The sequence below is a fragment of the Micropterus dolomieu genome, linkage group LG05, assembly GCF_021292245.1.
Source record: "Micropterus dolomieu isolate WLL.071019.BEF.003 ecotype Adirondacks linkage group LG05, ASM2129224v1, whole genome shotgun sequence".
NCBI classification, from domain to species: domain Eukaryota; kingdom Metazoa; phylum Chordata; class Actinopteri; order Centrarchiformes; family Centrarchidae; genus Micropterus; species Micropterus dolomieu.
The window spans coordinates 4,825,911-4,849,089 of NC_060154.1; the positions used below are offsets into that span (position 1 = coordinate 4,825,911).

At 38.2% G+C, this 23,179-nt stretch overlaps 1 protein-coding gene across 1 annotated transcript in view; it reads right to left on the minus strand.

The window, feature by feature from the left end:
• bcar3 (BCAR3 adaptor protein, NSP family member) overlaps positions 1-23,179 on the minus strand; it is a 42,352-nt gene continuing 19,173 nt past the window's right edge. Inside the window, exons 3-15 of the mRNA XM_046048736.1 lie at positions 13,545-13,673; positions 11,800-11,925; positions 11,245-11,361; positions 10,645-10,883; positions 9,745-9,845; positions 9,053-9,187; positions 7,864-8,082; positions 6,826-7,427; positions 4,684-4,799; positions 3,855-4,026; positions 3,484-3,595; positions 2,015-2,218; positions 1-1,930 (exon numbers count right to left, since the gene is read on the minus strand). Of these exons, the coding sequence (XP_045904692.1) occupies positions 1,752-1,930; positions 2,015-2,218; positions 3,484-3,595; positions 3,855-4,026; positions 4,684-4,799; positions 6,826-7,427; positions 7,864-8,082; positions 9,053-9,187; positions 9,745-9,845; positions 10,645-10,883; positions 11,245-11,361; positions 11,800-11,925; positions 13,545-13,673 (2,451 nt within the window). The 3' untranslated portion in view covers positions 1-1,751. The remainder of the gene's footprint in view (positions 1,931-2,014; positions 2,219-3,483; positions 3,596-3,854; positions 4,027-4,683; positions 4,800-6,825; positions 7,428-7,863; positions 8,083-9,052; positions 9,188-9,744; positions 9,846-10,644; positions 10,884-11,244; positions 11,362-11,799; positions 11,926-13,544; positions 13,674-23,179) is intronic.

A 23,179-nucleotide genomic window follows, 5' to 3' on the forward strand; every position in this document is an offset into this window, starting at 1 on the left:
TTAACGTCTGTACGCCATATTTATTCAATCTTACCACAGTAGTTCATAATAATATAAACATTAAAATCTTTTTGTTTTTGTTTTTTTACAGTCAGTCTTCTACAGGAAAATATGTACAGGCCATTATTAACATGTGAATATTTCAACAATTTACAACTTTTGTCTCTCACATGTTAACATACTTCTGTTTTTTAAATCAATTCATTTAGGTTTATGCAGAAAAAAATTAAAATGATGACACTTGGTTCAGGTAGCTACATTTACACATGTACAAAGAGTTTGAATCAGATTTTCTGCTCTTGTGGGATTACAGTTGGAAAATATTTGCTTTAGATCATGATTTCTGAAAGCCACCTCATAGGGACCTTGCTATATCTTACTGTTCATACCTTATCTTAGCAAAGGTGGTTTTGTATCAATGGTCAAACAGAGAAATGCAGCCAGCAATCTCATGGTAACTGTTAAATACACTTATTATTTATATCTGGACATTATACACAGACGTTTACTTTGAAGGTACAGTTCCTCCCTCATTCCCCCCTCCTTTTTTTTTTTCTTCTTTCCTTAAAGTGTACACGTAAATTTACATTTTCAGGGGAACATCCTGACATTTTACTCACAATGTACTTGTCGTAAGATGTAGAGCTGTTCTTCTCCTTTAGTCTTGTTGAAGAAATATGCTCTTCATTAACTGGAATGTCAGAATAAAGTGCCAGTTCAGGAAAAAGAGCAACAGTTCCAAATCAACATCTCCCTTAAGCCTGCTCTGTTGTCACATGAATATCAGTTGCTCCCTTTTACAAAGGTAATGCTAGTTTAAATGTGACCAAGCGGCATATTTCACCATTTGTCACCAGAACAGCATTTTGTGACCTGTGGCTGCTGCACCTCCTGATCTCAGCAATGGAAATAAGTGAGTAAAAGTGATACAAACAACTGATAGTTGTTATCAAAGTCCAGTGAAATAACAACATCCAGTATGTCCAACTTTGGTTAATTTTATATTATAGGCTAGGTTTAAAGAGAACAGGCTCTTTAATGATTTAGGCTCATGACAGCCAAAGATCTGGTAGCATCATCCCCACTACTGACAGAAAAGTCAACAGTGGGGGTTTGATTATTAATTGTGATCGGCGGTTCAATCCCCCACTGTCTGCATGTTGAAGTGTCCTTGTGCAAGATGCTGAACCGCTATCGGCGTGACTTGTGTAAAAGCGCTCAGAAGACTAGACGATTTGTTTATCCTCTATAGTCTCTCTGTGGTGCTCTGATGAAGGCTTGTTAACATTTTGTGGGTTTGTCATTACATTAACAATGTTACCTGTATGTTTCAAATTCTGCCTGTACTTCACATGTTTTTACATGTGTTGTGTGACTGTTAAATTTTAGACTGTAAATTGTGCAGAGACTCTTAAATGAACTGCGGCCGAAGTTGCAGGTGCCCCCCGGACCATAAAAGACAGACTTCTCCTTTAAGCGATGTTGTGAAATATTAAATGATTAAAAGAAGCAAAGTCTGGAACTAAACCGGCATTTGTCTGGAGAATTAAGACGACTGTGAAAAGTTATGGTTGCTTCTGAACGGCTGCAGGACAGAGTCTATAGGTGAAGTTGGATTTTGACAACATCTGGTTCTCTGATCACTTTTTGAATCTTTCTGGGTTCAATAAGGTTTTCTTTAGCTTCTCATCCACCTGACGTTCTGCTGAAGTCCAAAGGGTGTCAGTATGCGAGTTGTTGCTCAGGTGAAGTCAGATTAAGGTTTGTGTTTTGGGTGGGGGCTCCAGTTTCCGTGACAACGCAGTGAGGATGAGGTTGAATTTGTTGTAGCGATCGGACTGGTTGACTGAAGCGCCACGGCTTCCCCACAGCAGCCGCAGCTGAAAGTCTGTTTTAAACACCTCCAGCAGGTCTTCGTCGCACGGGAACCCTAAAGACCGAAACACAAAAACTTCATGATACTGAAAAACATTTGATGGGAAAAAATTATGATGTAAACGTGTTTTGTTTTTACCTTGTAAGATTGTCTGTGCGTTGGTCGTGTAGCTGGGTGCGTTCTGTGCGACATCACGTGCAGTCTCTAGGTGGCGCAGCATGATGTCGCAGCCCTGGTCGCTGGTCTCCCAGAGCTCCGCCCCCTCCGGTGTGATTGACGGACGCTCCATCAAAGTGAGGAGGGGCAGCAGGAGGGGCACGCAGACCACCGGAGGAGAGGAAGCTGCAGGAGGAGGAGGTTAGTGTATTTCAATAAATTAACATTTTATTGTCAAACTTTGTCAAAATTGTTCTATAATCTCTGAAGTATTATAATTATTACTTTATTATAAGCATAAAGACGTTCCTCTCAGGATGTTATCTCTGTTATATTAAAAATGATCCAAGGCTGAAGAAATCGGCACGCTGGGTGACGTGACTGAGCTGTTAATGAAGCTGATTTAGCCGACAGAGTTTAAAAATTAAAAAATAACTCAAATTACTACGTTTCTCAATCAGACGTTATTTGTATGGCAGCTTTTAGTGCAAAAACGCAATACATGGTGCTTGACATTGTGTTAAAATACCGGCATAACCATGTAACGAAAGCTACTAAGTAAGATAAACTAAGAAAATAAAATGAGAATTAAAATAGAATAAAATAAACCCATAAATTCATTAGTAGGGAAGAAAACCCATGAATGCTCATTAGGAATCATGTGAAAAGTATATAAAATAAAAACATGCTGCCTCTTCCTCCTGATGGACTACAAATTGTATTTTTGGTGAATTCAAGTCATTTTAAAATTATCTGAATAGCAGCACTCCAGGTCAATACATTTGCTTCCAAATTCACTTTATTCTGGAGACTTAAACTTGTTTATGCATGTTCACTGGACAGCTTTTGTTTATACTTGTTTATTGTTGTTTTGTATATATAACTTGTTTTTATGCCGCACCCCTTCAAGTCAGGTTTAATCTCAACAAGATTTTTATCGAATGAGAAATGAAGAGCAAAGTGAGGCCTGTTGCTTTTGTTTGTCTGTCTGCAGTTAGATTAATAATAATTTAAGGTATTTTTTTAGCTGCAGCCAAGTTTATATTCAGGTGTTTTTGCATGCTGTCGATTAAAGCATGATTAAGGCTTTTTAAAGTCCCTATTTGTATCCTTTCTCACTTTAGCCTAAAGATACTCCAGAGATTTGTGTCCTCTTGTGCAGGATTTGAAATTAACAGCCAGGCAGAAAGTAAATGCTTCACCATCTCCTTTTTTTTGTGATCTAAATACACATAAATCCCTCGTTTTTAACTTTACAACATGGAAAAGGTAAATTTGAAAGCACCTGGATGCAGGTGCCTGAATTTTGCAAATATACTTGGCTGTTTTTTTCCTCCTTTTCAAAGTCCTTTGATTGGTTGGAGTCCCTGACAATCAATACTGCTACGGATCAGTATGTTGAAATGATATGATCATTTGTGTGTGTGTGTGTGTGTGTGTGTGTTCAGTACCTGTGCCCTCGTACAAATTCTTGTAGAAAGGTTTGAGTGTTTTCTCATAGCTGATGGCGGTCTGTGTGTAGTTTCTTCGTAGAGTCGTCCATGTTTCCTCCAAACGACTGATCTGCAGACAGCAACCATCAACAAAGTGTCTTTTTTTTAAAACTTTATGCCATATGTCAAAAAAAATGTTGAAGTGTTTTCTGCTTTCATGCAAACAAAAAGAAGGTAAAGTAGCAACGAATGATTGTTAATTGATTGATAATTTATGGGGAGAAGGTTATTTTTACACATTTATTCTATAAATATATATTTCTAAATTATCACAGTATTTGAAGTATATATTTCAGTGTGTTTGATATCACGTTTGTGTTTCGTGTTACCTGCGGCAGATCCAGAGCCTTCATCAGGGCCGTGAAAGCGAACAGGTCACCCACCGTGTCCTTCAGCTCCAACGCGACCAGGATGATGCGATTTAAGGTGGACGCCCGCTCCTCCACGCTGCCCGTACATCCCAGAATATCCACAGCAACGCCTATCGCCATGGTGTGGTGCCTGGGAAACGGAGGAGAGGTGGATTATCGGCAGTGTAATGTCAGTGTCTGTTTTTGTTTCTCTCGCTCAGTTTCTAATCTGATCTTTCAGTGGCTGTCTGGTTGTTGCACAGAACAGAATTGACTGTCTGAAGGGGGAATTTACTCTCATTACAGGACGGCCTCCACGTTTATCAACCAGAACAGCACAATGAATCAGCAGGTATGAATCACTACTGACGTCACAGACTCTGTTAAACCAGTGGCTTAACCCCTTAAAATAAAGATTTCAGAGGTATTTCATATATCTTTTCTTTTTCCTTAAATCAATCTTGTGAAGTTGGGAATAACTGGGTTAATCTTAAATATACAGTTTGACAATTTGGGAAATGTGCTTATTACCTTACGACAGTGCCAGGCTAGCCGTTTCCCCCTGCTTTCAGCCTTTATGCTAAGCTAAGCTAACCGCCTGCTGGTTGTAGCTTCATATTTACCATACAGACACGAGAGTGGTATCGACCTACCCATCAGAAAGCAAATGTTCCCTTTCAAGTTAATTGTGATTGAACTGTGTGAATGAGCTTTTTTATGGGGACTTGAACTTCCTAGAAACGTGTTACTTGATGTCATTCAACATTTGTGCTGTCGTATGTGTGTGTAATTTCTGTTTGATGTGTACCTTTCCATCAGGTCCAGCCTCAGCTGTCGACCGTGCGGCAGCGTCACCAGCTCCAGACCGGAGGACACGCCCATCTGACCTTTAAGCTCTGGAGTCACTCCGAGTATCCTGGCAACCTGGAGGGGAAAAAACGTTTACAAGAGGCTGTCAATTACATTTTGTTGTGTGTAATATTTGGTTTGAGTGATTCTCCTGCGTCATGAGGATCATTTTGTTGCAGCAGTAACGTCAGCTGCATAACAGATGTAATTCTGTGACACACACGCACACTCTAACAGCACCAGGTAAATCTTCACCTCTAAATTAAGACACGTGAATCAGTTACTGATGTTTTATAGATCAGCTTTAGGGTTTCCCTGTGAAAAATCTCTTTGGTTGGTGTTTATCCTCTTTAGTTCATCAGTAAGACCTGTGAAAACCCTCTAAATAACACATTTGGTTTACTTTATGGAAACCCCAACAATTAGTATTAGCATCTAAAATACAACTGAAGTTTAGATGGTTTATGAGGAAGAGAAACCCATGAACATTTATAAACTAAATACAAAAAGACAAACACCAGCTAAAGGGATTTTTTCACGACTTTGTAAAAAGTTGAACAACTGATCTGTAAAGTCTTAAATTATTTATTAACCATTAAACAGCTACTGGTTATAAGTTACAAGTCTTAAAAAGTGAAGCATGACACAGGATTGTGTATACTTTCTGTTTGCACTTACTTTAAATGTCCATTTACCTTTTGTATATGTATATATTACATGTATAAAACTAATTTTAAAAAGTAGTATACATACATACTGGGTTTTATGTAGAACACTGTTCACTGTAGTTTACAGAAAAGGACCTTCTCTAAACATTACTTCCAAGAAGAGGAAGACTGATAATTCTGAAATTTCCAACTTACGACCTCTTTTCAGGTGCACAGCGCCAAATGTAAACAAAAAACATAACTGACCGTGACAAACTGATGTGTCCTGTGTACACAATTGAACTCAAAGCAGTGTCCTTGGTGTTGAATAAAGTAAACCATCAACTAAAAGGCGATGTAATGTACAATTGCCTGTTTTTAATTAATATATACTATAATATAGTACAACCTGTTCTGCATGTAAATTGTTGTCACAATATGTGGCCATGTTATTGGGTAGCTGGTTATGATATACAGTTCGGGAAAATGTTAAAAACGCCATGTGAAAATATTAGAAAATATACAACTTTAACTGAATTTTGCAGATTACCTTCTGATGTAGCTACATGGGAATACAGTTAACGAGTAAAGTATATTTATGTCACTTAAAACTGCAATCTTTTTAATTAACACCAAGAGCACTGCTATGAGTTCAACTGTGTGTACACAAGAAACATCAGTTTGTCACGGACAGCCAAGTTTTTTTGTTTGGTGTCGTGCACCTGAAAGGCTTGGAGGTTGGAAGCTGGAAATTTCGACTGGAAAACGCCGAACCCCAACTTTGATTGGAACACAACAGGCCTTGGGGCACAGGCTGTTAGGCTGTGGCGTGCAGGCCTTCAGTCGCACACTATACTTTATTTATTTTCAGAAAATCCGAATTTTATATTTTAGAAAAACAGAATTGTAGCAATAGAGTGGACACAAACATTTTTCCATACTCTCCCCCTCCCCCACATACTAATCCAGCACCTGGTGTAGGAACCTTGATAGTCTGTCCACTAGAGAGCACCGACAAGTTTATTTTTCACCTTTAAAATTTCGGGCTCAGTACGTATTTGTGTCACAGTTCTCAAAGAAAGAAAATTCAGATTTGAATTTCTCAAATTGATATTGGCCTCAAAAATCCTAAATCCTAAAATGTTATAAGAAGAAAAGAGGTAAAAATGCTTTGGAAATATCTTCAATATCTTTAATTATTTTATTAATATATTATAAAATGAAAGTTCCAGCAGTTATTTTGTGTTCAAAATAAGAACCTGTTCCTGGATTAATAAAAAAAAAAAAAAAACTGCTAAATTTTGCTTAATAGTTTTTTAATATGCTACAAATGTTTGCTACTGGAAATGTGAAGTTTGTATTAAAGTGAATTAATTTCTAACCAGATTTAATGATTGTGAAATAAAGAGAAATAAAATAACAGCATTAGATAATTACACTGTGTGTGTGCTTACCTGGCAGTCGGCCATCAGCAGGTGTTTGGCTATACTGTGGTGATTGTGGCTGAGCAGCAGCTCCTTTGCTCTCTTTAGAACCACCATCTCCAGCGGTTTGTTTTCCGGCGGCAATAGTCGAGATCCGAACTCTGCCGGCTGGAACGTCGACTCTGTCTCTACGACGGGCCGCTGGAAACTGCTCCCCTCCCTTTCCCTCCTCTCGTCTTCGCCCTCCTCTTCCTCATCTTCGCTGGTGTTTTCTAAGGCGGCGATGGCGTGATGGTAGGAGCTTCTGTCCAGTCCTCTCTTTCCTCCCATCTCTTTCTCCTCCTGCCCCTCCTCCTCTCTCCCTCCGTCCCCCTCTCTCCTCAGTCTCTCCACGTAGCTGCAGAACGGAGGCTGAAGTTGGAGGGTGTCGACTGTGATGGGGTTATATTTTGATTCCTCCCACTCCAGCGGGCTGCAGGACCTCAGGTCTGCAGGACTCTGTTGCAGCAGTTCAGTCCGTCCTGTTTTTGCCTCTGAATCTGAATACTGACCCATTTCGGCAGAGTCTGGATGCAGGAGTTGATGATGAAACTTCAAGGGTTTGACTGGAGGAACAGGAGGGCCTGCGGTGGCTGAGGAGTAACAATCGCATCCATTAAGTATTAACATTAGCTTACTTCCAATTCCTTTCTAGTGGTCTAATGGTTTCAGGAAATCAAAATGTATCAGAAAACCGCTACAATACTATAGACACTTAAAATCTAAATTGAACTTTATTGAGCCCATACTATATCTCCCACTTGGCAAAAAAACTACAGAAGCGTAAACAAACTGGTAGGAAAATTGCTGCAAAGCCACCCTCGCTATCAGTTAAATTAAATCCAACAGATCCAGAGAAATGGTCAATATTTTTACAAACATCTTAAAACTTATGGGGCAGTGATTGATTATTTGTTTAAAATGCTCCAAGTAAAGCTCTATGTGATCCGAAAAGTGTCCAGTAAATAAAAACAGCCAAATTTGCACTTATTAGTGCAAAAGTATAAATATAATATTATTTATAGTTACCTCCACTCCTCCACGCAGAACCAAGAGTTTCTACACTTGTGGCATCCAGGGGAGGTGCAGGTAGCCTGGAGGAGGTGGAGTCTGTGAGGTTGGAGGAGCTGGATGGGGGAACCAGTGGTTGAAGACAGGGGGAGCGAGGCAGTCGAGCCACCGGCACCTTGCTGGGTTTGGGAGGAGGTTTAGGACACAGCTGGCTGTCGGAGCCCCGGATGGCCTGGCCTGGAAACACACAAAGAAAACATCAGTCACACAATATGTTTTATCAGATATACTTGATTCTTTATTCTATTAATTTAATCAAGTAAGTTTTGTTTACTTCTGATGATAAATTGGAATAAGAGAAACAAAGCGAAAGCCTAAGATGAAAGCACACGAGGACATGGTTACATTCGCATGATACAATGGCAGGAGCAAATAAGAAGAGTGTTTACACCTACAGGTACACACTTCAGTGGCATAGTGACTGGCTGGTTTTATTTGGCTGTAAGTATGACAGGTTTATTTTTTTAAAGCCGAACAAATAAAAGATGTGTTGATGTGGCGATTCAGAGGTGTGGAACAAGGCTATTTTTTAATCATTGATTGTTACCAGCAGTGATGTGTTTTGCTGTTGGGACTAAAACCTATAAAAGATAGGTAAAACAAGAGCAAAAATGTTTTTGTTCTTATCTACTTGACTGTCATTTATTTATTTATTTATTTATTCTTTGTTTTTATTACTTTATCTTTTGTATCTATTTAATGATTTTGAATGTCTATTTGCATCTGTCTCTTCTGTTTATTTTTTACATCTTGTGAAGCACCCTGTATCATCTATACTACATGTATGAAATGAATAAAATGGGATAAAAAAACATTTCTGAGTATTATTAAGAAACAATTTGCAAGGCCAGCTTCTGATTTGTCAAAATTCAGTATTTTGACATGTATACTGGTACTGAATGTGCAGGGGCACAATCTGATGCTGTGTAACATTCACACAATAAAGCCATTAAAATATTGCTTGGTGATCATTCTGTGGCCACACAATATACTAAACTAGATCCTGAACACACATTGTATTGTATTTACTCAGCAGCATAAAAATACCAGGTTGACAGGTGGTTGTGTAATATTTCTGAGGTTTTGTTTTTTGTGTGGCTCCGTTATCACAAAGATACAGGGGATTTTATCTTCCAGGTCACCTTACCTGCCAGAAGCTCTGCAGACCTCCGTGGGACAGAGGGGCTCAGTGTCGGCTCACTGCCCGTCCGAAAGACTGGAGATTTGGGGTTGGGGCTTTGGAGGTGAGGGTCAGGAGGCTGCTGGGGCTGTGATTTAGATCCTGGGGAGAAGAGGACATAACAGAAAAAGGAAGGAAAAAGTGTGTAGACCAAGAGGAATAAAAAAAAGAAGATGAGTTGAATTACAAAATTAGTTACACAGACCACTTGTTGTTGTGATTTAATCATCTAAATTTGATTTTTTCATAAATATGTACTGCACAATAAAGAGTGAAAAAAGGCTTCAATATGCTTCAAAGAAACAAGCCTTTTATAAAACCGAAGTAAACAGTTCCAAATAATAGCAAACAAAAGTGGGGCCAAAACCCTGCTGTCTGCCTGCATGGAGTGTTACACGATGAATAATTCAAAGCGTGTGTCTCTTACAGAAACATTCACAGTGATGCACTCAGTTGTACACAGAAAATCAAGTAGTTGTGTAAGGAATATATAAAAATGTACAAATCCCCTATTATTTTCACACCTGGCTAATCACTGCATAAAATGGGGTGAAACGGTCTGTTTTGAATAGTTTCCGTTGTTTCAGATGCTGTTAGTCAATCTGACAAGGACTGTGTCTGAAGCATTCGAAGTCCTTAACAATCTCACTTTCACTTACCGAGAGGCAGGTAACTTTCCGATTGGTGCGCCTTGAGCGGGCGGCGCCTCTCTTGGACCTGATTGAGACTTGCTGGTTGGCTTCCACACCGATCCTTCAATCTGAATGAAAGGAGACAATCGAAAACTAATATTAGTAAACATATTTACACATAAATATTCCTTTAGGGGAAATAAATAAAACATATTTTAAATATGAATATAAAGGTTAACACTGCGAGAATAAAAAGCACCAATAATGAGAAAGAAACAAAGAAAGAACTCCTCTGAAGACCAGGACATCAACACCTTTCTTTTTGTACAAATACTTTTCTCTTTCCCTATACCCCTCTTTCCTTCTCTGTCTCCTAACATTTTTATCTTTTCCTTGCTCCTGCTCTGTCTCTTCACTCCATACATTATGCTTGATTTGTTACTATGCAGTGTGAAATTACACAGCTCTGTTCCTTCCAGCAGAAAAGCCATACACCATGATCTTTATTTATAGAGGACTTATGATACGTATGTAACATGTCAGATCTATAGCCTACTGCCTGAATGATGAATGTAAACAGGTCGAGGCACACAAGCTTAAAAGCAGGAAGGGATTTAAAAGGTTGTTATATGTCTTTCAGAGGGTGTGAGAGAGAAACAAAGAGAGGACGGCTGAGTAAAGGTGGGTCTCCATTATTTAAATACAGCAGACAACATTATTTGGTCTGTATCCCACTAACCACTTCCAGTAATGGCTTTGTGTTACTTGGAGCTAAAAAGTACAACAGTCTTTAACATCTAACATCTTTAAATCTAACAAATTGCACAAGCTTAATACGTGAATGTCTAGAAACAACAAACACATCCATTACTCCAGCTGCTTTGGTGTTTATCAGTGTGTTTGTGTTTTTTTTTCTTGTGTATCAACCTGAGGTGGCTGCCTCGGCCCATGCTGTTGTCCTGGCAGTGTTTGCTGTCGTGCACAGCGTGTGTGTTGTCGTGTGTGTGTCCGTTTGTAATGTTGAGGCTGAGGCGCTTGTGAGTCCGCCTCTCCTGTGCCATTAGCCCCGCTGCCTCTCGATGTTTACTGGACAACCCGTACTTTTCTTCCAAGCAGCGTAGCGGCAGCCCTCTGTTAATTGGCTGGAAGATAATGGCTCCTACCACCTTAAATGTACAGAGAGAAGACAAAATAAGACAAACTACAGTAAACTCAACATATTTTCTCTCTCAAACCCTCTCTCTTAGTGGAATAAAGGATATAAAATGGTATAATTGCAGAGAAAGGGTACATATTAATGTCAGAAAGGCAGTTAAACATTTTATTTAATCACAACACAACAGTTTTTGGAGGGCATTTGAAATTCCGTTATGTCAACAGAAGAAGGTAGTATTTGCTCAACACTGACCAACAAGCCTGTTGTTGTTTTATGTGTTCCGATTAGGAAAACAAACTAACCACCAACAAATAAACTGTATTAAAGAACCTATGAAGATGTTTCCATAAAAACACTGTGACCAAACCCACCTGGGAGACAGGTTTTCTGTTGCCGACGTAGTATCTTATAAGTGCAGGGACATTGTCAAACCCTTCCCTTTCCAGCCGGTACTCTACTCTGGAGTAGGCTTCGTTCAACATCACTACCTAAAGGAGAGATGCAAAAAAGATTTTATTTATTTGTTATAATCTGGTTGTTCCCAACCCTTTTTTTAATGAATCCTTAAAATGAAGCATGGCACTTGCGCCCTAATGTCACAAGTTGCAAATGTCTACCAATTGTGACCACTTTAACCAAAGAGTGGCTTTTTACCTCTCAGATTTTTCACAGTAATTCACACGGAAATAACAAATATCAGAACATTTTCTGGAGAGAAAAAAATAAACCTAATTTTGTGTAGCAGAAATATGTTTCTGCTACAATAATTTTTTATTTACATAACTTAAAAGTGTATTACAATATTCTTCAAGTCAAATCTTCTTTAAGCTACATTTTAATCAAAGTAGATGTAAAAGGGTCGCTAAGGTTGCCGACCCCACAGAGAATCAACATCCCAGTCTGGAGTTTTTTCTATGAATTCTTACCTTTTTGTTGATTTTAAAGTGTTGGGCAGCATTTCGCCATTGGCAGGTCAGAACATAACTTTCTGGACTGGACAGCGAATCACGGATCAGGAAATCCCCGTCACGCTGTACCAAGTTTTCTGCAACCTGGAACAAAAGAGAGGATGACATATGGGTGCACACAACACACACACACACACACACACACACACACACACACACACACACACACACACACACACACACACTGTTTGTTTGTAGTCCAAACATTTCATTAAATCTAGTAGGTTGTTATATTGGTACCTTCTTTTTTATGTGCTTGGGGCCAGCTGGTGTGTAGTGGTTACATAAGACATAACATTTAAAGCCTCAAACTATTACAATATTTATCCAGCTAAAAAATAATCAAATTAATTTACATTGATGTTTTATAATTTAACTTTCATATATGGGAAAAACACCCTTTGAGTCATTTAAACACAGAGATACAGTATGTATTGTCTGACAAAAAAGTTGTCTTAAGTCTTGCACTTTTGTACTTGGTATGGCAGAGAGAGTTATCCGTGACAACTGATCTCCCCATATGTTGCACAACAAAAAAGGCTTTGGTTAAAAGCTCCAGAAAAGCTAACAAATAGACGTTAAGATTAACGTTATTTTGAGATTCGTTTGGTCAAACTGCTGTTTCCAAGGTTAAGAATGACTAATTAATTAGTTGGTCGACTGCAAATTAGTTATTATTTGTTTGTTTTTTAAAGCAAAAATACCAAACTTCAGCTTCGGAAATGTGAAGATTTGATGAAGCTTTTCTTTGTCATTTAGGATACATTTATTTGGGCTTTGCACGGATAAAAAAACAAGCAATTTTAGTTCATCAAAATGGCCATTTAAATTAACGGGCATCTTTAGTTACAGCCCTCTGTGAAAACATAAACCTCACACAAGACTAAATGCAAAACTCTGTGATCGTTAACTTCCAGTTGTTATACAACAGGAACAGATGATCAATATTAGATTAAATAAAGCATTCACTTCATTGAATCAATTCACAATTAAAAGCAGAGCTGTAGGACGCGATGAAGCATACAATTCACAGACATGAGATTTACTGTTATTTTGTTCAAGAATGAGTTCAAAATGTTTCTTGTAAAACTTTGTAATCTATCACACTCTTGTTATATTTACTGCCTCTCTTCTGACACACACACGCACGCCTAACCTTATCCCAATTGTAACCTGAACGGAAAAACCAAGTCTTAACCTCCAAAAACCAGTCTCTACCTATAAGGACCACAATTTTTGTCCCGATGGTAACAAGTCCCCATTAGTTAGTGTGCATTCAGGTTAAAGTCCCCATATGGATATAAAAACATGAAAAACAGACACGCACACAAAACCCTTCACACAGTTACAGACTTTAATTAAGCAAGTGTTTGTATAGTATATAATGGTAGTTTAGTTTGTCTAAGGAAACAGCTTATTAAAATGATTACATCTCAGAGCTGGCTTTCAGAAAGAACTCACAATCTCACTCACTCACTCACTCACTCACGCGCACACACACACACACACACACCATATAGAAAGAGCTTTTTATGCACTGACCTTATGTTATAACCCTGCTGAGGCCAATATTTAAGCTATAATCTTTCTGTAAGCACTGCATGTGCAGTATGGCAGGTTAATAATAGGTGATCTAGTTCAACAAGTTTTTAACCAGGCTTTTAAAGGGAGGGACTCATGACTCAAATGCATGTGTGTGTTACCTGTCTGGGTATGGCTCCGTGATACCATGCGTGGCTTCTGGGCTCCTCACAGTTCATCTTTAGTTCTTCCTCCAGCTCTCTGCGAAGTTTCTCTGAAGGGCAGTCCAGGATGAACTGATCTCTGGAGAACTGCGATAAAACAAATATACAAAAACAGAACTTAATACTGTGGCTGACTTCTGTGGAAAAACACACAGAAAGAGACTTCATTGTCTTCATTCATCCATCCATAGTGTTGATGACAGCCGATGTTGAAACTTTCCTACACAGACCATCTGAGGAGGATTGTAGCGAAGACTCCAAACCTCAAGACTGACAATAATCATAAAACAGTTCCTTATTCCCTAAAACAAACAGTGATGAGGTCAAAGCTCAAAGGCACGGGAAAAGCAATGACAAATATTAAACCTGTGACTCTAGAGTGACCATAGAAGTTAAAAAGAAATGCAAATGCATAACAGAAAGGGTAAAGGTAAAAAAAGAAGAGAAAGTACAAAGGAGGGTGGATGAGATTGTTTGCAGGGAAGTGAAAAATAAAGACTTTTGTATTCTTCATTATGGTGTAGCAGAGTGGTTTCAGAGGGCTCTGACTATTTTGTTTTTAGATATCCAAATAGAAAAAATCATCTAGCAATTTATGACAAAAAACAATAACAGCAACAACATTCAAGCCCCATTTCTATCCTGTTTATAATTTTATGACTCAGATGTATCTTTAACACCTTGGGATATCCCTACTCCTGGATTACTTATCACAGGTGGAGCAAACCACATAGCAGCAACAATTCAACAACACTATTCATACAACAATCACAAAGGTAATGCTAAAGCTAATGTTCAGCATACTTATTTTGTCACATTTCGGGTTCTGATAGTATATCTGATAGTAGTATAATATAAATTATGTAAAGCCATTTATTCCATTTCTTTGATACTGCTACAACCAGTTTCAACTACTGCAACTGCTACTACTAGTAGTACTCCTAACTAACACACATAAAAAGGAAATTTTCAAACTGCTACAAATTAAAAGCAAAGTAGACCGCTCAGTACATCACAGCAGCAACAAAACAATATGTAGTAAGGCACAAAATTAGGGCTTGATGAATTGAAAAGCTTTTTAATGTACCTCTAACAGAAATGAAAGCCATCCTAAACAAGAAGCCATTTGACTTCACTTTAAAGAAAAACTGAATTCAAATCAAATCATGACTTTACAGTCTATACAACACACAACAATACCCTTAGACCTTTGTACTAAAACTAAATTAACTCAAGGTCACCCAAAACATATGAAGTGACAAAGCTAGCTACCAAGACAAGTGACAGGGAGAAACAGACAATAGTTTAATAATCACCTGACAGATGATGAAAAGATTGATTAGACAGTTTTATCCCGACAGAGAGGACACAGAGACCTGTTAACAACCTCACAGGATACAGAGTCAGCACAAATACCAGCAGCAAAACACACACGCCAAACACCAAAACATACACACTTACATGACAGCTGCTGGGCCTCTGCATTGTTTCTCTCAAGCAACATGCTCACACTCACTCTGTCTCTGTCCTCAGTGATTTTTCTCTCTCGGGTTTTCACCTGTTGCCTCTTAATATGTCATCATCCTGATGATCCAACTGCCCGGACCTGCCTCCATACACACCCTTACCTGACGTACGTAAACACACACAGTCACCTCCCTGATCTTTCCCCGAGTAGCTCTGACAGGTGAAACATTAATTAAATATTGTAAGTATAGTTTTAATTACAGTGTTCAGTGCTGTACAAAGACTTCCCTGTTTCATTAGTTAATTAAAGTATCCATCTGAGACAGATAATAGTGATAATAACAACAATAATATTTTATTTTTTAAAGCTGTAAAGCTGATAGAAGTGGTGCAGGCATATTAATACGATGGGTGTTAATTTAAGTTTAAATAATATATATTACAGATTTGGGTCTTTTTATGCCCTCATATTTTTATAACAAGGACAATCCACAACACATTTGTTGCACCCGATACAGCCATTTGTGGTGAATAAAAACATTACACTTCCCCTTCAGTCCAGCTCACTTTTGTTGTCATTGACCTCCTACAGAGAGCTGCATTTTTCTGTTTAGAGTTAGTAGTTCTATACTGATTTCCTGATCATTAATGGTACCTTTGGTCATGAAGGGTAATTTCAAGCAATTTTCAGAATTCACGATATTCCTGTGCTGCAGAAAAGTACAGTCAGTTCTAGTGAACCTTCACAATACTTCCAAAAGAGAGACCCCTCGGATTTGTTTGATCTGTATTTATATTTGTTCACAACTATTTGTGGCTTTAACACTGAATCAAATTGCTCACTGTCATGTGACACAATTGCTAGAACTTCTCATCCCACTGAGAATAAACATCAGTGTAGCTCCATGGAGGCTTCGGCCAAAAACAGGCTCAGACATTTTTCCCCATTAGTTGGCAGACTAAACCTCGGGGTAAAATAGAAGTGAAGAGTTCGATAGACGGCCGAAAAGGCACATGTTGTTGTTTCTGTGATACCAAGAGACAAGTGAAGCTAACACGATAGAAACAGAAACATGATAAAATTTCCCTCTCATGTTCAAAAAAAAGCTTAATGCAGTTTCATAAAAGCTGAATTCAGCTTGCAAGCGTTAGAAATTAAGTTGATTTAATGTAAACAATGTGGAAGGATCCTGCGGTCACATTGTGATGAAGAAGAAATGCTTTCTGTGTTATAATATCTTTAAAAAAAGCAATAATTTAAAAAATGTATTGCTTTCTTTGAATTAACAACCCAACATTGTGCTCCAAACAGCTCAAGGGAAACTGGAAGAGAGGTTCTACTGCAGGTGCTAGGTGCATGGTTTTATATTATGATAATGCTATGCTGTTTCTTCTTAGCTGTAATTTCTCCACTGGGAATCATAGGTAGCAGGTCCATGTGCTGGTGTTAAGAGACCTTTAAAGAAAACTGCCCGGGGACTCTGAATGAGCCTTGAAGACTCTAAGGATTGAGCTCTGAAGAAGACTTTGATCCAAAGCTGCATGGATGAAGCGGTTCAAGGCAGACTGAGCTCACGGTGAGCTACAAGAGAGTGCTGACATTTACACCCACACTCGAAGGGAATTATTGGGGCATGTATATGAAATTGGAAATATGTCTATAAGCATCCCCATGAAACTGAAACCTTGTGCATCCTTTCAACTCTATACTGCTTGTTCTCTCTCTCTGTGGCCTCTCTACCTCTCTTTTTCACATTTTCTGTCTCTCTCTCTAAAGTCATTAGAATAGACCACTCTGCCCTCAGCCTCCACTTCTCCATATATGACAGGAAGTCAGCGTATCCTATTACAGCTTCCACACAGAAAGCAATAGAGCAGAACACAACAGGCCCGGTGTCATAATGCACATGCACTGATTTTGTTTGTTTCTAGTTTGAAACAGAGACACAAACCAGTGAGAGCCTAACTTGTGTCATATGACTATGTGCATTGATGCAGCAGTGGAAAGTATTTAGAGAAGCAGTAGTGAGCGGTCATTGATTTCACTATATGGAGCATGATACTATTTACACTGCCACAAAGTTTTACACAAACGAATAAAAATTACCTGAACTGAAAATGAAAATCTGTTAAATTAAATTATACTTTGCATCATCTTTATTTCCATTTTGTGCAGGTATCAAAACTATATAATAAGGGTTTTTCTGTTTTCATCTTGAGGATAATCTAATTAATAATAATACTAAAACCACTTTATTATTTAATTTACTAAATTATGTTATTTGAATAAACTCAGAATAACATTTGAGTGTGGGGACAATATGAAATGTCTTTATACAAATGTAAAGAACAAAAAATTAATGTGTGAGTAATTGACAGTTGATACCCAACCTTTCATTATTCTTCAATCATGGCGACAAGACTGTAGTCCACATATTGCATCAGTATATACAGTCTATTACCATATTTCACTGTAGCATTGGCCTCATCAGCAGCAGCAATTTAGGGTTCAGTGTCTTGCACACTTCATTATCAATTCTTTATCATTTTAGACTAAGGGATGAAGAGAGGATGAGATACGTACTTAAAAGTTTAAAAGGGGAAGAATTGGAGGTTGCGTCACCTTTATTTAGTTTCACTTTTTATTTTGTTTCTGAGTTAAAAGCAGTTGTAACATACTGATTTTAACTGATCTGCCTGAGCAGCATGCTTTTCCTGTTGTACCAGAATTATGCAACACATATAGATCTGAACTTGATAAACTGAAAGCATAAGAGCTGTTCGCTGTATTAATGTCAGTGTATTTGGCTTGTGTTAGAGCTCTAGTGAATGACAGATGCAATTGTTTTGTTATTGATTAGAGTCACATTTGTGATTACATTCATTACAACAGTCACAATAAAATGTCTTTATATCTGCAGGCACATTGCCAACAGGACTGAATAACAGAGGAGTGCTGTACGAAACAGTGATGCATGGCAAGAAGGAGGGATTAAGCGAAACAGAAACTATGGAAGAGAAACAAATGAATGCGTATAGAGGGAGGAGATGGTGGATAGGAGTGTTTTTTATAGGCTGGCCTTTAATAAGACCCTGCAATATGATGTCATCCCCAGAGAGCAGCTGCATTTATACTGTACCACCCTGTTTATATGGATCACAACACAGAACTAAGAGTACTGAGCACTGTAATGACATGTCTTTCCAACAACCTTATTTCCTAACATCCCCAGTGACAATGAGCCTCAGTGCACTTGAATTATTGAACCTGTTTTTATCTATAATCACTGTGACGACAAGAAGACCATTTTTCTTTGACTGTGATCATCCCATGATAATGACGGAATTGAATCTCAGGGGTGAAGGTTAAGTGTTAGAGGTAGCAACTAACCATGTACTCTACATTTACTCAAGTACTGAATTTCAGTAGAATTTAAAAGGTATAGACACTTCCAAGGTAAGAACTTCCATTTCAGGAGAGGTTCCTGACAAAATATTGTACTTTTTTCTTCACTGTAACACTTCAATGCCCCTTATCTAGCAGTTATACGTGTCTAAAATATACATCAAAAGAATATTTTACTCTGCATTAAATTGCAGCAGTTTTCAGATACACAGACAACAAATGGCATTGTTCAAAAATGATTTCAATAATGAGTGGATTTTCTGTGGATTACCTGGATTTTATACAAGTATTTTTTTAACTATTGAAAGGTTTCTGTGTGTGTGTGGTGGAGATGGTACATGAGGTTGAAATCAGGTCTTTCGGTTGTTGTGACAATCCACTCTTAGCTGGTGACCAATCAGGAGCAGCACACAACTCTGTAAGCTGCTTGTCTTTTGAGTTCAGTGAGGTGAAGACAAATAACCTTTTAGCATTATTAACGCTGATTCCTCATCATTGTACACATGTGTACACATGTACACACTTGCGGACATTATAATCCTTGTCTTGCTCAAATCCTCTATGTATTGTATTATGATGTGAGGGCTGAAGGAAAGCACTGAACCATTGACCGGCAGTTGATGTCCAACATCATCCGTTTAACCTGAGAATGTGCAGGATGAAAAATAACAAGAGAGCCTTAAAGCTAGTAAAAAAAAATGTTAAATTTGATTTATTTGATATTTAATGTTCACAGAAAACCACAGCAATATTTGTCCAATTAAAATATACTGTCTGTATACCAAGAAGCAGGTGTCAGCATAATTTTATATCAATGTACTGTACAGTCTGATAGTTTCAAGTTTAAAATCTGTAGCACTGCTGACTAATCACTATGTGTGATGTGAGTGCAAGGATTTTAGAGTTTACAGGAAGTGTTCGGAATCATGTATCATTGCACGGGGCAGTGTTACATAACTTTGGGGTTGGAATGAGGGTATGCAGCTTTAGTCTTCATATGCAATTAAGTATCGAAAAATCATGTTGTGCTACCAATTTTAACTGTGACTTATTTGTGGAATTCACTACTGTGTCTTGAAACAAGGCAGAAAATGGAAGATCATTAGACTAGTATCTCACTTGAATAAACAGTCGCTCCCGGAAATCACGAAGTCTCGATCAGAACTATTAACAAAAAATCCAAGAAATCCATGTGAATCCAGCGCAACTTGTAATTTTGACCAATCACCGCAACTTGACCTTGACCTATCAATGTCGTTTCCCGCAAAATGTTGTCATACGTCAGCCTGCTCACTTCCTTGTTTACAAATCGCAGCAGACATGTGTGGTACTAATGTCTCACATTTGCCGATGAGGACCATGAAAAACAGTATCCAGATCTTCTTTACCACAGCAGGGGGTAAACTGTTTTGCAAACGTGCAGTTTTGTGGTCGAACATAAAGGAAATCGTCTACTGACAAGCAGTTTTCAAACGAGTCAAATCACTTGTCACGTAGTTTTGTCACTTTTTTTTTTAAAGCCGAAGCCTGTTGCATCCCGGTCCCACACAAAGAATCAAGATAAGCTGGTTTAAACATGCAGGGTTGAGGGTTAGGCATGCAAAATCCTGGAGGGACTGTTTAATGATTCAACTATGATTCTAAAGTTTAAAAAAAATCACATATACCTTTGCAGTTGACACATATTCCCACAATTTCATCGCAAAAAAATGCCCATAAACATCGCAACTTTAATTACAATTTTGTTTTCGAAAAGCTGCCGCAAAAAAATTGGCATTTTTGCAATATATCTTTAATAAAAATGTGTCAAATGACAACATGTATAAAATGTGACAATATGAAAGAGGCTTCTCTTGTAATGAATTATCACCTGAACATGCTGCTCCCCTCGGCTTTACAGAGCTTTAGAGCTAGTTTCATCTCACTGTCCGGCTCGCAACTTTACTGTTTTGGTTCACTCTTACAATTCTCATAACCTCATTTTCGACCACAGCAGGCAACTGGTTTTAGTGACATAGCTCTATAAATCCACTCTACACTGTATACTACATTTAGTGACTAAAGAGGGATATATCTCCCTCAGCAGTTGGTGGCGACAAAATAATAGATCTAAAAATAGTTAATACTGGACTTGGCCATGTGGCCAGAAACAAGTCCAACTGAACGCTAATGTTGCATTCATTTGGCATGCAAATTAATCGTACCAACTTAAAAGGTTATGATTTGTTAATGTTGTGTTCACAGCTTCTGGTTTATTGCCCCCCCAAGAGGCCAATGAAATCAGTTATTGCTGGTTTAATTGACTTAAGATATATATTTTTCCCAGTCTTGCCATGGATAGATGAAAGATCAAAATGTTTTCACGAGTCATCATCAACATCCTCATCATCATTAAAATACCAACAGTTTGTACTGTTTATCTGGTATTTCCTCCTCTCTTTATATTCTGCCTTTCAGTTCTCCCCCGCCTCGTGGCACTTCTTGCTGTCTCTAGCTATTGTACTGTTTGCATCCATCCACCTGTCAAATTAACTCAAGGTGAAGTTTCAAAAAGTCACAACATAAACAATCTGAACTGTCAGTGTTGCAGCTACTTTGGAAAATACATCCAGGAGAAAGGCAAAACATTTGCATGCTGCATGATTATTCAGCAAAAACCTTTTCATTATCTCCAACCCCAGACGGGAGTTCTACGAAGTTGCATTTCTTCTATGCAGCTTTTTTAGTTCAGTATAGTCTGATAATCACTAAGGGCAGGATTCACAGTTTCTGTGGATATACAGTCTCAAAACTGATGAAGGAATATGAAAACTAATACCCCTTTCTTTCTGGATCTCTACATCTTGACTCCATGAGCACAAAGTTCCCTCCTTTCCTGTTTATTCAAAACTAAATGATGCTTCTTCCTGTGTTTAGGCCAGGAGGCATCTTTCTGGTCAGTCTGGGACAGCTACAGAGGGATCATCATCAGTGCCATCTTTGAGATACTCTTGTATAGTGGGTGTGTCTGTCTCTACAAGAAATCTAGCATTCAAGAATTTATTTTGTGTTTTTAGTTAAGACCAGGCTCATTATCAAATGTACTTAAACTGAGCACCAAGACAGGATTCTTTCTTGGTTGATTGTTTTAACATTTTCGGTGGAGAAAAACACACATTTTCCACAAATAATATTCACCGAACAAAACAAGTTGAAGAGAGCCCCAGTTGTTCCACACCTCATATTTTAAAGTTTGGTGTGGAAGAACTTGACTGGCCTGCCCAGAGCCCTGACCTCAATCCCATCCAACACCTTTGGGATGAACTGGAATACAGGCTGCCAGCCAGGCCTCACTAATGCTCCTGTGGTTGAATGGGAGCAAATCCCTGCAGCCAGGTTCCAAACTCTGGTGGAAATGCTTTACAGAAGCGTGGGGGCTATTGTAGCTGCATATTAAAAACTATAATTTTGGAATATCATGTTCAACAAACACATCTAGGTGTTATGTTCATTTTGGGCATGTAGTTTAATAAACAAGTCTCAATTCAAACTGGTTGTTTGCAGACATAAGTGTTGTAGCAACAACTGAGCCTTGTTGTGTGAGGCTGTTGCTTTAGTTTTAGAAATGTATTTGAGATTTGAGTCCAGAGGAAATCTGATAAAAAATACTGGAAAGGATTAAATGATTTGCTCAAAAAAAAGCCGTCCTATAGAACTGTACCCCTCTTGGAGTTTTTTTTGTGTGCATGATGTGCTAAGAGCTACAACAGTAAATTCCATTTTATTTTACAGACAGAGAAAAAGAAGCTTATCTTTGTAACAAAAGAATGATGATTATGTACTGTACTGTTTTATTTTGTGTTATAGGTTCTGTCCAATTGTAGGGAACATGTGAAATATATATGTATACAATTATTGTGCTGCTAAGATTTGAATAAAAATTACATACTGTTCCCTCTGTTAATGACTGTCTTATACTATGGTTAGGTATTTAAAACAGGTCATTGGGGTCTCTCATGACTGAGACAAGAACATTTTATACACCCAGGGAAACAATAAGATGCCTCTCTTTTTGTTAGATGGCAACTTCCCAAATGAGACAGATGGAGGAGAAAAGAAAGAGTGGGGGGAAAGAGAAAGGAAAAAAACCCCAGGCTCTTTGGAATCAAAAGAAAAGGCATGGGGAGACACACATACAGAGATAAAGACAACAGAGAAAATAAAGAGTGAGTGTGTTGGGGGAAGGATGTAAAGTGAGACAGAGATGAAGGATGGAGGAAATGCAGTGCTAGAGGGAAAACTGATAAAACATGCAGATGAAAGTCCCTGTCCCCATCAAAGACACCCATATTAACAGATATAAGCTCAGGATGACCTTCTCGCATGCACAACATATCAGATATTTGAGAAGAGAAACACTTTATTGTAGATTTTCTGCACTAGGCAGTCCAATTAAAAGTTTCTCTGACACATAATGTGAGGATTGACAGCACAAAGGTGTGAGAAACTGCTCTTCAGCACATTGACTGGTCCAGTGACAGTGTGTGTGTTTAATCATGAGAGTTAATTACATAAGGTCAGAGGAAGTGACGAGTTTAGGTTTGATCATGAATCCAAGTTTCCTTTGGTAAAATATTTGATATCTAATTCTTCATTTATTGCTCATCCATGTTCAGATTTAATGTTCATTAAAGTGAAAAATCTCAGTTTGAACAACTGGGCAAACTCTGCTGATAAAGAT